Source organism: Haliotis asinina, chromosome 3 (assembly GCF_037392515.1).
Source record: "Haliotis asinina isolate JCU_RB_2024 chromosome 3, JCU_Hal_asi_v2, whole genome shotgun sequence".
Classification (NCBI taxonomy): Eukaryota; Metazoa; Mollusca; class Gastropoda; order Lepetellida; family Haliotidae; genus Haliotis; species Haliotis asinina.
Window position 1 is genome coordinate 33,904,247 of NC_090282.1, and position 15,547 is coordinate 33,919,793.

At 38.9% G+C, this 15,547-nt stretch overlaps 1 protein-coding gene across 1 annotated transcript; it reads left to right on the forward strand.

Annotated features, from left to right (window-relative positions):
• Nucleotides 1–2,856: 2,856 nt before the first annotated feature.
• LOC137276764 (cubilin-like) lies at nucleotides 2,857–14,318 on the forward strand. The gene is made up of 20 exons (XM_067808403.1): nucleotides 2,857–3,062; nucleotides 3,733–3,811; nucleotides 4,525–4,646; nucleotides 5,211–5,366; nucleotides 5,668–5,743; nucleotides 5,978–6,147; nucleotides 6,545–6,673; nucleotides 7,094–7,184; nucleotides 7,753–7,880; nucleotides 8,460–8,627; nucleotides 9,135–9,234; nucleotides 9,605–9,744; nucleotides 10,278–10,427; nucleotides 10,716–10,788; nucleotides 11,495–11,616; nucleotides 11,880–12,035; nucleotides 12,515–12,593; nucleotides 12,855–12,976; nucleotides 13,450–13,608; nucleotides 13,906–14,318. The coding sequence occupies exons 1-20, from the start codon at nucleotides 2,903–2,905 to the stop codon at nucleotides 14,148–14,150; spliced, it is 2,625 nt and encodes an 874-aa protein (XP_067664504.1). The 5' UTR covers nucleotides 2,857–2,902; the 3' UTR covers nucleotides 14,151–14,318.
• The last annotated feature ends 1,229 nt before the right edge of the window (nucleotides 14,319–15,547 follow it).

The window sequence follows — 15,547 nt, forward strand, 5'->3', positions numbered from 1 at the left end:
TTTTATCTCACAATTTTTAAAAGACAGGCAGTTTCAAGTCCGAGTGGGTTCAACCCTGTCTGACCATTATAATCAGGATCAGGGTGTTCCACAAGGCAGCATTTTGTCTGTAACACTTTTTAGTATCACGATAAACAGTTTATCCAAGGTTTTAAATGATTCAGTTGATGGATCATTATTTGTAGATGATTTTAATATTTCTTGTCGAGGTAAAAATATGCATACTATCGAGCGGCAATTGCAATTGTGTTTAAACAAAATAAATAAATGGTGTCTAGAAAATGGCTTTAAATTTTCTAAATCGAAAACTAATTGTATACACTTTTGTAGAAAATATAAGCCGCATAAGGACCCAGAACTACTTTTAAATGGTTCTCCCATCAAAGTTGTAATGGAGGCTAAGTTCTTGGGTCTAATTTTCGATTCCCACTTAACCTTTTAGCCGTATATCAAATCACTAAAAACAAAATGCTTGAAGGCACTCGATGTATTAAAAGTGGTATCCAACTCAAAGTGGGGAGGGGATCAAGCAACTCTCCTACATTTATACAGATCACTTGTCCGTCACTTGTCACTCGATTATGGCTCCATCGTATATGGTGGAGCTTGCAAAAGCAACCTTAAACTTCTTGATTCTGTCCATCACCAAGGTCTAAGACTTTGTCTTGGGTCTTTTAGAACATCGCCTATCGACAGTCTCTACGTTGAGGCTGATGAACCATCTCTTGAGCAGCGCCGTATAAAATTAACTTTACAGTACATTACCAAATTATACTCTAATGAATCTAACCCTGCATTTAATTGTGTCTTCAATCCCCTTTATGAAGATTTATACAACAAGAAATCTTCTCTTCTCCGTCTTCTTTCTTCTCCTCCTTAGCAGTTGGTTAGGCCACAAGTTGACCTAACATTAACTACATTTAAAAAATCAGAAACTAATGAATTACAATATAAACAGGAATATAATGAAATGAAGCATAAATATAGCAATTATACATCCTTATTTACAGATGGGTCCAAGGACGGTGGCGCAGTAGCTTGTGCCACTGTCATTGGATCCAGAACAATATCTTCTAGATTACCAGATAATAGTTCTATTTTTACAGCTGAAGCTAACGCCATATTAACAGCTCTTAAATATATTCGAAGACACCCTAAACATAAACAATATATAATCTATTCAGACTCCCTTTCTTGTCTTCAGGCGATTAAAACTATTTCTTGTAAACATCCACTTTTAATTGAAATTATTGAATTGTATAATGATCTTGCTACTGGCCAATACGACATCGTCTTCTGTTGGTTACCCAGCCACGTGGGCATTTCTGGCAACACAATGGCCGATCTTGCTGCCAAGGCAACACTCAACAAATCTGTGACACCACTTCATATTCCATACTCTGATTATAAAGCTGCAATTAGAGCGTATATCCGTGATCTGATGCAGAGGAAGTGGGACACCCAAGTGGGTATCAATAAATTACATGCAATAAAACCCTATATTGGTTATACCTACTTGGGTTGTCAGTCCAGGTTTGAAGAGGTCATCTTGCGACGATGTCGTATTGGCCATACGAGATATACTCATGAATACTTATTGAAAGGTGAGGATCCTCCGTTCTGCATCCCTTGTGATGAAATAATCACGGTCAAGCATGTTTTGCTTGACTGTGTTGAATATTCCATCACAAGGGATAACTATTTTAAATCCCGAACTATGAAGGATCTTTTTAACAATAACAGTGGTCATTTAATTATTGCATTTTTAAAAGAATTAGATTTGTTAAATGAATTGTAAATCTATAAATATTTTATGATTGGAATTTTGAATTAGTAACTAAGATTGTTCGTGGCTGTATCCTCGAGGGGGGTTAAAGTACTGTAAAATTATTGTCCTCCTGAGAGGGTACGTAAGTCCACAAACGTTCAAAGTAAATTCAAACACTCCGCTCTTTTAATCGTAGTATATGTGTTCCTTTAAATCTATGGCTATATGTGCTTAAATTGCTAGCGACTGAGGGGATGGTGTAAATCCAGCTGGGGTCCATGCAGGTAGCAAAAGTAATGTAAGTCCCCATGGTCCCTTGTATGGTGATCTACCTTCAGTTGTTAGCAATCCATAGCCCATTTTTATATTGTCTTGTTCACTATAGTTAAACTGTTTTAGATCTAATCACTAGTCTTAAATGTATATCTGTGATATATACTAGTGTTTTTACTGTTCGTTGTCAACAGGGTTTTATTTTCTTATATTCATTCATTCTACAATGTCAGTATTACTTGTTCTCGTCACGATATGGCTGCAAGATTGCCGATGTGACGATAAATATTAACTCACTCACTTACAATCACCATCAACTGAGGGGATGATGTAAATCCAGCTAGGGACCATGCAGGTAGCAGAAGTACTGTAAGTCTCCATGGCCCCTAGTATGGTGATCTACCTTCAGTTGTTGGTGATCTATATAGCCTGTTTTTATATTGTATTGTCTGAATAGGAATATTAGTTTTAACTTTTCACGCTAGTTTTATTTCTTATTGTGATATTCTAGTTGTTTTACTGTCCTTCGTCGACAGGTTTTTATCATATACATAGATTCCTTTTTTAAGAATGCTCTCGTCACGATATGGCTGCAATACTGCCGATGTGACGTTAAATGTTAACTCACTCACTCACTTGAATACAATGGCATGTGTCAAATAAGTCAGCGATCCTGACTACGCAAACATGGGATACTGAAGATCAGTAAGAATTCAAGTTCAAACTGAAATCACATTATCCCATTATGTTTAACGTTTCCACCTTTTTTCTGTTTTCCGTATGTGTACGCATCGCACAAACGCAGTACCTTTATCAAAACGCGTGGGTTTGCCGATAACATACTGCAGTTGCTAGGTCGGTATGTCGCAATTTTCGCCTCATGAACAACTCCGTATAAGACACAAGCACAGTAATGGTGCTGTACAGTGTGGAGAACTGACGAGGATACATACGATGGCATCACAATTCATTGCAGTCCTGCTCTTGGGTTTTCTGTCTCCAGTCCTTAGCACAAGTACCGGTAAATAGACATTTATTGACAGATCAGCCTGTTGATAATGCGTAGAGGTCAGGTACACATCGTTCGTCAAGAACGTGGCCATTATAATGATTATAAAGCCTTGCATTCTTTAATACAACAAAGTAGTTTGTTTTCTGTCATAATTCTAAAGATAATTAGGACGAGAAATGTCTTTTTATTGTTTCACAGTTTATGAGATTTGTGTACACTGCAGCAAAGAGACACGTCATGTGACTATTAACCTTCCAGCGCCTGTCAGGCAGCTGGGACCCTCCTAGAAATAATACCCAGTCTGTGATTATGTGTCTAGTGAGGAACTAGTCAGATGGAAACTAGGCGCTATATATATGAATTGTTTATTATTTATGTCGTGCCATGGATGGAACGTGGAGTTCGACTTGAGACATAAATAATTCATTTCTATTGTTCAGTTTTGTCTCAACATTAACACCTAAGTAATATAGGAAATAATATATCGAGCAACGAAGTTGTGAATTCTAGATTCTCCCCAATTGTAATCATAGGTCTCCCATATATATCTATGGCCACTGATTATTGAAGGGTTTCGGAATGCTGTGGACTTGACTTCCACGATTAATGCAACAATGCTTTTGTGAACAAATGACATGGACAGGTTATTACCTAGCTGTGTTGTTTTTCATTCTTACAGATGCATGTTTTACGGACATTCATCTTACCGGCGCTATGATAAACATAACTTCTCCGGGATTCCCGTCGTCGTATGGCCCGTAAGACACGACGTCCAATACCTTACTATCATGACATGCCCTTTACGTGATCTTCATTACACTCGTAATCTTCAATCTTCACACACACACACACCCACACACACACACACACACGCACGCACGCACGCACGCACGCACACGCACGCACACGCACACACACAAGATCTTCCCAAATTTTCAAATTTTACCTTATCTATTGGTACAAGTGGCTGCAATTAGTCTGAACAGGTAATGTGATATGATATTAACCTACTAAGATTATACCTGACGAATTGATACATAGTACAAGGGCACAAGCCACAGTCATGTTGTTCATTCGAGACTCACCTGTACAAATAATACTGATTTTTAATTGCTTCAAAACGCCAAGTCTGTCTAAATGCAGTTGAAATGCCAGATAATAATACTTTCATACTAACGTAAAAAGGAAGATTTTCAAGGCAATATATCTAACGAAATAACAATAAGATTACTTTCATTTACAAAAAAAGGCAAAAAAAGCTTCAGCCATCAGGTCAAACTGAAACACTATTGATGCAATGAAAGAAAGAATATGATGAATAAGGATAAGAAAATAGATGTTCTATTTATTCACACAGTCAATAAATGTATTTATTGCCAAACCGTTATTGAATTTCAGCAGACATTTGTCGGACTTATACCAGTATATTTGCATCCTCATCATGGTCATTTCTTTTTACGCGTTGTTTCAGTAATATATCCTGCTCTTGGAGGATTCATGCATCGTCACCGGAATATCTTGTGGGCATAAACTATTTTCAATCCTTGGATTACACGTACCTTTGTGATCGTGACATTTTGTCCTTCTATGACGGTAAGCACACGATTTGCAAAATATCGGACTTTGTTATATGGAGAAGACTTCGTGTGAGATCATGCTTCTGTGTTTGGGGGCAATCAATGTCACCAGAAAGCAAATATTTGTATAATAAGTATCAAATATTGGTGTATCCACCTTTAAGTTTGTGGTCATTGGTAAAACCCAGAAAAAGAACTTTTCAGTGGTGAGGTACCATGTACATTATCAAACAGCAATAAGTTCTCGTGATTCCTGTAAAACTAAAGTTTCACTCAGAGCAATACTCCATTCTTGCACATCGGGTCGACATGAGATCCGTCTATATTTTAGATGGGACTTTTTCTGACGTTGGACATAGTTATAACAAGTTGCAATTAATTTCCCCGTCTCGTCCTAACAGCCAACCAACATTTCAGACCATAACCTATACATACATTCTTCATACGTGCTCGGTTAGCCGACAGGAGGTAGTAATTATTATAGTGTATCCTCTCGACCAAATCACAATGTAGCGATGACTGCAGCTGTAAGTAAGGGAGTTTACGATATGTATGACTCGAATGCTATTTTCATGACCAGGACCAGATAATTCAAGTGATTTGCTGTTGGAACTCTGTGACAGTAGAGCATCTTTGGGCAGTATCCTAAGCGATGGACCCACCATGTACATCCAGTTTACTACCGGTGCTGCAACTAATGGACTATTTTTTTTGCTGAACGTCACTGACGTTGAAAGTAAGTTGACCATGAGGAGGGGCGTCACCAAAATAATTTGTGTCTCTGGTGTAACACTACAGAGGCCTCAGTTTTCACATGACGGCCAAACCAATGAATATGAGTCCGTCATCACTGTTGGTGCTTTCGGCAGATTGGTTCACGGTTTTCATAATTTGGGGATATTTTATTCTGACTTGGTATGATAAAACAATAAGAAAGTTTATCCAGTAGTGACATTTTCAATGTAGTTTACACAAATTGACGAACTTTATTATTGTACTGGCTTTAAAATCCAGAATCACATCAATGAACATTGCAGGATGTGACGGGAACTTAACGGCTACATCCGAGGAAGGAAACTTCACATCCCTTAGTTTGATTCACACCACCTTTGCGTAAGTCAAACACAATGTTTTCTTTTTCTCTAATCATCCTTTTTCAGTTTCATGTTTCTCAAACTGAATTCAAATTCATCTGTACATGGCACTGACAACCTTCAAAGGTTGACGGCAAATGCATTTTGTGAACGATGATACTAGTATATATTTTTATTTGCCTTGTTTGAAAAATTCCCTTTTATTTATTCTGGTTATGGTTATAAGTTGTTGCTCAATTATCCGTTATTTCAGTAATCAAAAGTGCACATGGATAATAACAACGGAAAACGAAAATGATACTGTCAAAGTGACAATTAAGGGAAATGATACTGTCAACGTGACAAACAAAGACCAATTGTGGCACCTTTCAACTCGATGCAAGCATGATATGGTTCGTGTTTATGACGGAAACACAACTGAAGGTAAGGCAACATAATGGCATAGGTGTATTCATATCTTGTACACAGCAGCCCGATGTAGTTTACGTCTAATAACATGTTAGATTCCGGACTTACGCCAAAATGGACTTTTTGACACTCAATGTAATTTGAGTCGGACGATCGAGCCTGGTTACACTTTGCAAATTTGGCTTTGACATTAAAAGAGATTTATTTGCTTTTCTGACAAGCTACATGTACAGATTATTGTGCAGTCACAAAGGGAAATATTGTTCGGTGTGAACAACGTAAAACGTGTATGTGTGTGCGTGTGTGTGTGTGAGAGAGAGAGAGAGAGAGAGGAGGGGGAGAGGGGGAGAGAGAGAAATCGTAAGTAATGTATACATAAATATAGCTTTCATATCATATTTTCATAATTCAGCGGCCCAGTTTATTGGTGAATTGTGTTCGACCGTGAATACGACATATTACAGCTCAGGTAACACACTGTCGGTGGTGTTTGAGAAATTGACCAGCAAGGGTGTGCAGCTGCAGTATACTGCAACAACAGGTATGTTTCCTTAACGATCCAGCGCACAGTGGTTACCACAACTACTAGACAGAATACGCGGTCGCGGTAACGTGGTTTTGCTCTTAAAGACGTATGCTTATTTTGATTACATGTTTGTAAATCCTCTATATAACAACATTACTACTGATACCTTCAGCTTGAAATAAGACACTAGCCTGTAGTGATACCAGTCTCTGGTTATGTCACAGAGGAAGCGATTAATTTTATCAAATATTGCGTTGAATTCACATACGAACGTTGCATTCTGTCATCGAAAGCACGTTTCCGTGAAAACCACAATGCCGTATTCTGAAACCAGCTTTGTTACGGATAAATGAATTTTGACATCTCTGTCAGTTTCATTTGTTTCGATGTCAAATGAGGAGACCTAATGTTAACACGACGAGATCTTTGTTACAGAAAGCGACTGTAACAGGACATATTACATAAGTGGTCCTTATAACAATCCTGTTTATATCCAGTCACCTGGATACCCTGATTCCTATGACAGGTATGTTGAAGCAAGATAATGCACTTCCACATAAGTGATACCACACACAAATGCTTGTCAAGGCAATTCTTCAAGGCATTTACAGGTTAAGATCATGATATTCTAAAGTAATGGGGTTATGATAACTTTCATACGACTTTTGTCTTTGAATTCATAACCAAGCATTCATCACACCAATGGCAAAACATTATGTTATTTTCAAATCATGAGTGAGTTAACATTTAACGTCACATCGGCAATATTTCAGTCTTATCGTGACGAGAACCATTAATATCATACATAACAGTGAATGGTAAATGGAAAAAAATATGTCAACGAAGGACAGTAAAACAACTAGATTATCACAGATAGATATTTAAAACTAATAATTAAATCTAAAACAGTTTAACTATAGAGGACGGATCACTATAAAACGGGATATAGGCCGCAAACAACTGAATTCAAATTATATTTGTTCTGTAAATGGTTCCCTTTTCTATAATATTATGTATAATGCTAGGTATAGCATGTTTACTTATATATCATTGCACACCTCGATTGCTGTTGACTTGTCTTTATGTTGTTTCAGCGACCTGGAATGTGTCATAGTAATCATCGACCTGGGGTACATACCAAACTTGAAGCTTCACGTCGTTAATGCAGATATAGAGGGAGACTACCCACAATGCGATAATGACTCCGTAACAGTTTTTGGAGGTACGTGACTACGAGTTTTACCTTACAAAAAGTTACACACTTGAGAAGTTCACAGAACCTAACATTTGCTGTGCTCTATAACCAATACCGGTTATTGCTGGCTGACAAGGACGTCTTTCACAAAGTTGAAAGGAACGGGCCCAAATTAGGGATGTGATGCCCGTAGGCTGGTTTTCACATGTATCACTGCTTACTCCATATACTCCATCGACTGGAGAAGTTGGTCAATTACGAGGGTCAACAAAATACCCTCCCGTTAAATGTCCTTTCTTTGTTTTCCTTTGCTTCTCATCTCTTTTGTTTTGTGTGCATGTGTGTGTGTGTGTGCGCGCGCGCGCGTGTGTGTGTGTGTGTGTGTGAATGTTTCCTGATACCTACTGGCATCACGAAATGTTTGTGATCAAAATATAAAGTATGCTCAACTATCGCGTCTTTTTTTCAACGGACCAACGAGAGTGATTAATTATTATCAGATATTAACGTTTTATAAATGCATAATAAATGTTTCTCCTATGACAAGAGTTTCTGATATTAGATCTGACTAAAAAGCATATTTTCATGTGAAATTCTCGATCTTAGGGGATCAGGGAACTTATCATCATATTGGCGAGTTTTGTGGAAATTCATCAGTTTCTCCGGTTGGGCCCTACTATTCAAACGGAAGGACCATGAAACTCGTATTCAAATCCGACAGTCATACCAGCGGGGCGGGATTTCAAGCTATCGTTTCTCATAGTTACAGAGAAGGTAAGTTCAGAAGTGTTATAAACAAATGACAGCTCAAATTAATAGACTGACATATACAAGAGAAGGTCAGGTCTGGTGCATTGTGATTTTTTCTTCCAAAGACTGAAGCGGCGGTGGTACATATTTTCATTGCGATTTGCATGTTCAACATTTTGTACTCTGTGCCAAACCCACACACACCGTATCCGAACTCAACGCTGTTAGTGCCTGGTGTTCCTTGCACAGTTAGTCGATATTGACGGGTTCATGACATGCCCTGAAATGGTCGACAGGTACAGCAGGTGATTATCATCTTGTGGAACCTCTTCCAGTTCTAGAACTGTCAGATGTCTGCCCAGTCTTACAGCGCGTATCATTTGTCTGATGGCGGTATTTCTTGTACTGACGGAGGTTCTGGCAATATTACACTATTCAAAACGTCTCGTGCTCCACTGGCATTGTGATGTGTGATTTCAAGATAACGATACTTTCAAGTCGCATAGTATGTAAATGTATTTAATGTTTCAGTGGTACCTTACCAGTCACGGAATTGCGGACCCAGATATATCACTGCAACCACAAATCCAGAATCTATCAATTCCCCGGGATACCCTGTGCTTTCTCCAAGGTAAGTTCACACATCGTTACCTTTTCCTCTTACAATCCGATCAACAGGAGCAACCATCACTCACCAATTATTCAACAAGCTGTGTCATGCTTTTGATACTTTAAATAATGCAAAATAGGCTGTTTTGTTACGGGGGAAAGTGGGGTGAGGGGATGCCTTAAAATAGGTTCCGTCTGTCATTGCAGATTAGTCATTTAGGAAGTTGAATTTAAAAACCGTTCCAAATGTTTCACCAAACTTAGCACAGAAATAGAACTGTTCAACACTCTCCTTCCACTTGATTTGGCATAGTCATAACTAGTTGACATATTCATGAAGAGTATTTTGCCATTATCTGTGTATTGATGACTTTGTCGTTTCGTTGTTGAAGCAACGCCGACTGTATCTGGGTAATAAAGGCCTCGGACCCAAAGATGATGGTGCGGATTGACGTACTTGACTCTAATATTCGAAGTCAGTACTTTCTTTACCAAATGTTCTGCGACCGCAGTCGTGTCACTGTTCACGATGGTGAGTACTTGCTTCCATCATGAGTACAATAGAATGATTTACGCAAAAACGCACTTAAACCCTGAGGACTGTGAGGTTCTAGAAGAAAACATAAACCCAAACAACGCCGGACATGGGCGCGTCCCTCCGAATATGGTAACAACTTTATATCATGTCACATGCATGATATCTTGTTGATATCACTATACTCATAACCTTTTCAGATACATAACATGAGGAGCATCGTACTAATGTTACCAAAATGTTACGATTTATTTCCATCCCAAATGTAATCATGCAAACCCCCTTGCCGAAGAGCTGCGCAACAGTGGCTGGAAAGTAATTGGACTCCATTTTCTAAAACCTGAGATAATACCGTGGAAGTAGCATTAATTATATATTCAGTGCGGTACGTAACTATCACACTACAATTCTTCTTATAGAGAGGTTAAATGCTATAATGTAATATTCACCTTAAGGTGCATACATATTACAATACGGCTTCATGAAACGAAAAACATTTTTCATGTTCCACTTCTCTGAATGTTTTGCAGGACCTTCTATCTTCAATACTACTCTTCTCTCCTGGTGCGGCAGATCAAGGCCGATTCTACAGAGTAGTGGACCAACCATAACAGTCCAATACCATGCACAAGATGTAAACAATGTCAACGGCTTCAAGTTCAAATATTTTGCCACTAACGGTGAGAAGTCTTTTATGAGGACAGAGTGTATGAGTACTATGTTAAGCTGCTGTTAGCAATGTTCCAGCAATTTCAGGGTGAGGAACACCAGAAACGGGCGTCACACGCGATACCGAAGCGGCTCGACGATCTAACGCCTCAGCAACTAGGCTACGCCACCGCATATTGTAACAATAAAATAAAAACAGCTTGTGAAACACATTAAAATGTTTCAATTAATGATACGATTGCCAACACTGAAGACACTGAGACATATCACATGGAAACTGTTTTGTTATTTCTTTTCAGAGACTGGTACATGTGGAGGTACAGTCAATATCACGACCGATAAGGAGACAAATTTAACAGTGCCATATGGACCGTAAGGAAATGTATTAACAGTTCCAATCGTAAGGTTACTGCGAGCGCGAGAAACCTAATAGTCATAAATGTATTTGGTTGTGATATACTGGAGTATGTTGACACGTCAGTTCTACTTGAACACTTCAAAGATATGCGTCACACCCTCCAACCGTCTATAAAAAACTGAAAATAAACGTTGGACTTACGAACCAGGCTAGCTATTCTCGAAACGTTCATAGCCCTGCGAAGTTAACAATTCTTAGGGCTACGAACGTTTCGAGAATAAGGGCCCAGTTCACGCGTTGCCTGTTCTTTGGGGTACAATTGATCCATAAATTTGTTCAGTGCGTTCAAATGTCAGGGCATCGATAAAGTAATTCGTCCAGTGTGTCTGAAAACACATCGGTGTCTTTCCGTAAACTATTAAATACTCTATACGTACTGTGGAGTATACGTCAACATGTATCCATAGAATACATCTACCAGGGCATCATTCTTAAGCTGATAGTTCGCAGTTCGCTGATGTCTTAGCCACAATATAGATGTTAAACTGGAACAACGCGGAAATATCAATGGTGTTTTGTTGAATTTAAATTTAAAGAAATACAATTAGAGAAACTGCAATTTCGTACGTATAGTATCAGTTAAACACTTTAACAATGTAACAGATGCATATAACACTGTATAGTTGTGGACGTGAACAATGCTGACTGTTTCGTATTCAGTTACCGAGACTGCATCTGGACCATACATGCCCCCTCAACTACGAATATCCAGGTTACTACAAATGCAGTGAGTTGGTACACCTCTTCGTCATGCAGCGCCAATTACCTGCAAATTTACGATGGTAAGATACATATTTTATATACACCTGTTTCTTTAAAACGAAGTTTGATGTGCAGGAGTTTTCCTTTTGGCATCAGTGAACCAATCCTTCCTATGCTGCACACATAACGAATCGAGATAATCGTCAAAATAAATGGATAATGTGGATTGTTTCTCATTATGCCGTATCACTGATAAGTGTCTTTTACGACTGCGAAAACGTGGAGTACTGATACTGTACAGAGGCTGTAATTGGCATTCCTATATCTATTAACCTGAATTCAGGTAATTACGACAACAGCACTTCAACAACCCACGGGAAGTGGTGTGATTACGTCAACGCGGACTTCATCAGCTCTGGAAATGTCATGACCGTCAGGTTCTACTCCAGCGCAATTAACAGAGGATTACAAATGAATCTTAAAGCTGGTCACTTCAGTGGTACGTGGGTGTCATGAATTAGTTAGTGAGCTAGGTTTCTCGCCACTTTGAACAGTATTTTGTGTGAGGCCGTAAGCAGAAGAGAATTTCAGAGATTTACAATTTATTCGGGAGGTTGGGATAATGGTAATACACCTGGAATCATAAAGAGGGGGCACTACGAGACGAACCCTAAAGGACGGAATCTGACAGTTAAAGGACGCATGTCTGTATAGTGAATTGGAAAGTAAAAAACCGGTTGGCATTGTCCTTATTAAGAATGACGATGGTGACGTATGTATAATACGGGACAGTGATTGAGTGAATGGTGTATGTTATGCCGCTTTTAGCAATTTTCAAGCAATACCATGACTGGGGACACCGGAAATGGACTTCACACACACGTGGGGAATCTAACCCGAGTCCTCGATACGGCCAGCAAACGCTTTAACCACTGGAATTACATATGCAAGAAAAATTAATATATATGTATGTTTCAGCTTCACTGAAGAAAAGTCTATCAGCTAGTTACTTGACCGGATACATAACTTCCCCAAATTATCCATTTGATTACCCGAGGTATGTATTAGCTTATACTACTGAAGTTGAAACGCATGAAATAAAGTATAGACGAAGGAAGAAGACTGTATATTGTAAATCAACATAAAATTTCCAGCATTGTATAAATACATGATTTCTTCTTCCGAAGCATCTTTACACGTGTGGCCTAAGCATACGAGAAACGAATAATATTTATTTCAAAATTCTTTTAAGTCTGATAACTACGTAAGGTTTGTTTCTCAACAAGCTTCACTTGATGATGAATTTGATTCATTCAAGTAATGTCGAGTCAACATGGAAGATTGACGCAGGTTCGGGTTATCACGTGTACATCGACGTTGTCGTCTCAAGGCTGGAATACTCTGACGGTTGTCAAAATGACTTCATGGAAGCGTTTGATGGTATGATTGATATTTACATTGCTTGAGGTTTTATGGATGTATTGCTTTTCTCGAGGGATATACGATCTGATGTACGGCCCTTTGTAGCAATGTCACTAGGGCCGGTAGGCGAGGGATAGCACTATTACAGAGAGGCGCACATCACACCGTATTAACAGAGGGAGAAGCATACAACGCATTTATCTTACCGCCATGTTGAATGTACAAACTATCATTTTGAGTGCGCAAACGATTCAATGTAAGAAATAGTTTACATGAAACAGTGAAAGTCGGTGAAATAAATGTCTTCGTAGGGGGAAAAAACAGCTAATCGAACTATTTTGGAACTCCGACTACTGCATCCGTCATATTATGACGTCATACGATTGTTAAGGTAAACATCGCCAGTTCTTGTTGCATGTATACAATGCATTAGCATTGCGGGCCATTTGAACAAAAACGTTATTAAAACGAGTGTATTTCTAATATTGTAGGCGGAGACGCCAATGCTCTCTCTCTGGGACGCTGGTGTGGAAGCAGTGTACCAACCAAAACAAGTTCGAGCTCTCTGATGTTCCTGAAATTCAAGTCGAATTCTCATAAAGTCGACAAAGGTTTCAAGATCTCATATTCTGCAGAGATGGACCCTATTGGTACGTTCTCACAAAAGTATACCCAATCACGCATTTGTTTACATAGCTACGGCTATATCGCGTTCATGAATAACTAGGAAACAGTTCCGACGAACATGTAAATCTGTTCATGATGAAAACACATGGCTAAAACATTTTCTTTGCTGAAATTGATTTTTTAAAAATTTGATATGACCGATTACAATTCGCAAATATATGCACTAGCAACTTGGTAACTCCTAACCTTAGTTCTGAGTGTTGGAAACTCAAAAATATCATGATAACGATTGTTGTGTATGTTATATTTCTTCTTTCCAGACTTTTCAACTCCCACAAGTAACGTGAGAGTGAGGGCTATAGTGGGTGCTTCAATTGGGAGTGTAAGTCTGCTATTCACCATAATAGGCGCAATATGTAGACTGTGTGCGAGGTCATCCGCCGACAGCAGACAACCGGCTGCCAGCAGCAATACAGGCCAGAGACCTATGGACGCAATCATTCCTCCAGCAACGTACTCCAGCCCATCAACATTCAAAATGGAACATACATCAACCACATTTTGAATGTATCCTCAAAGGGATTTATAGCTAAACTGTCGGACAAAATGAAAGTTTCAATCCATGCGGGGCTGTAGCCAAAACACCACACAAACGTTGTTTAGCCGATAACGATCTGTAGTATACAGTTATGATGATTCTCCGTGCATTTTATCAATAAATATGTGACATACACGATGTGCTAAAAATCTTCAATGTCCAGGCACACGAAAATGAACGGAGTGTTGTCGGCGTTTTTATGATCCGTTCGAGTTGTGGTCACAGAAAGAAGACACCCTTAATAAGGGAACATATCCACTACAAGCACCAGCGAACTCACTGGACTTTATACTCTCCCTCGCACAACCATCATTATGGAGTTAGTCGATTGTACTGTGTAAGTAATTAAAACTTGATCTGCCGGAATTGAACTGTCCCCCGATATCCATTGTCAAGGAAACAGCGGTAGGGCCGAATACCTAACAAACGGAGTAGTGTAAGTGAGCAGACGTCGTGGCAACGCCGGTGTTGTTGTTTCAAACGCTGTGATGAACCTGGTGAGCAAATTCACAGTATACGATTACTTGTCATCCCGCATCGGAGTTCAGTTTTACGCCGCTGTTGGCAATATTCCAGCAATACCACGGCGGGGTCGAGCAAACCTTTTAACCACTAGGTTCCCATATCTTCCCTACAAGCATATATAATAATGTACTACTACCGTTTGTAATATTTTAGATCAGTTCCATCTACATCTGTATACCTTCTCTTACCCGACAGGTTATTACTACCTCTATGTTCCAATCCTTTAGAAAATTTGAGATTGTAACAGTATGCCAGTGTAAGTCTTGTTTTGAAATGATTGGAGGAGTTGAGACTGTTGATATTTTGATTGTAATTAGTTGCATGCCTGTGATAATGGAAAGAAAACGGTGACAATATATACAGCATTATGATTAAAATGACATTTTATTTGATGAGGGATTTGCCCAGTGATATGCTGATAGTGATAAAAGGACAGTTTTCCTCATGTCTATTATGCACAGTCCATAATGCAGAAACAATATTGTGAGTGACATGCGGCATTTATGTTTCTGGGAGTAATAAAGATCGGTGTTAACGGTTACACTTATCGGCGTTTATATGAACGGTTACACGTATGGGTGTTTTGTGTGAGCTTATTGTTACATGAAGACTCAAATCATTTGTTTATTTTCTTATAGTCCGTTGCCTTGTTTCCTGCCATATGACGACGATCTGTAAATATGGCCGTATTCAGTTTTGATATACGGAGTTTGATATTCAGAGTTTGATATACAGAGCAATATCAGACGCAATGAAGTTATAAGCCACTGCATTTGTAGTCAGTTTTGGGTATTGCATATTCATTACTCAGGGTATCTCAGTTATGAATGTAGTTTATG

Coding starts and splice junctions, on each gene's coding strand:
- LOC137276764 (XM_067808403.1), top strand. CDS start 2,903: ATGTCGCAATTTTCGCCTCATGAACAACTCCGTATAAGACACAAGCAC. Junction 7,881..8,459: donor CTCCGTAACAGTTTTTGGAG/GTACGTGACTAC, acceptor TCTCGATCTTAG/GGGATCAGGGAACTTATCAT. Junction 12,594..12,854: donor TATCCATTTGATTACCCGAG/GTATGTATTAGC, acceptor GATTCATTCAAG/TAATGTCGAGTCAACATGGA.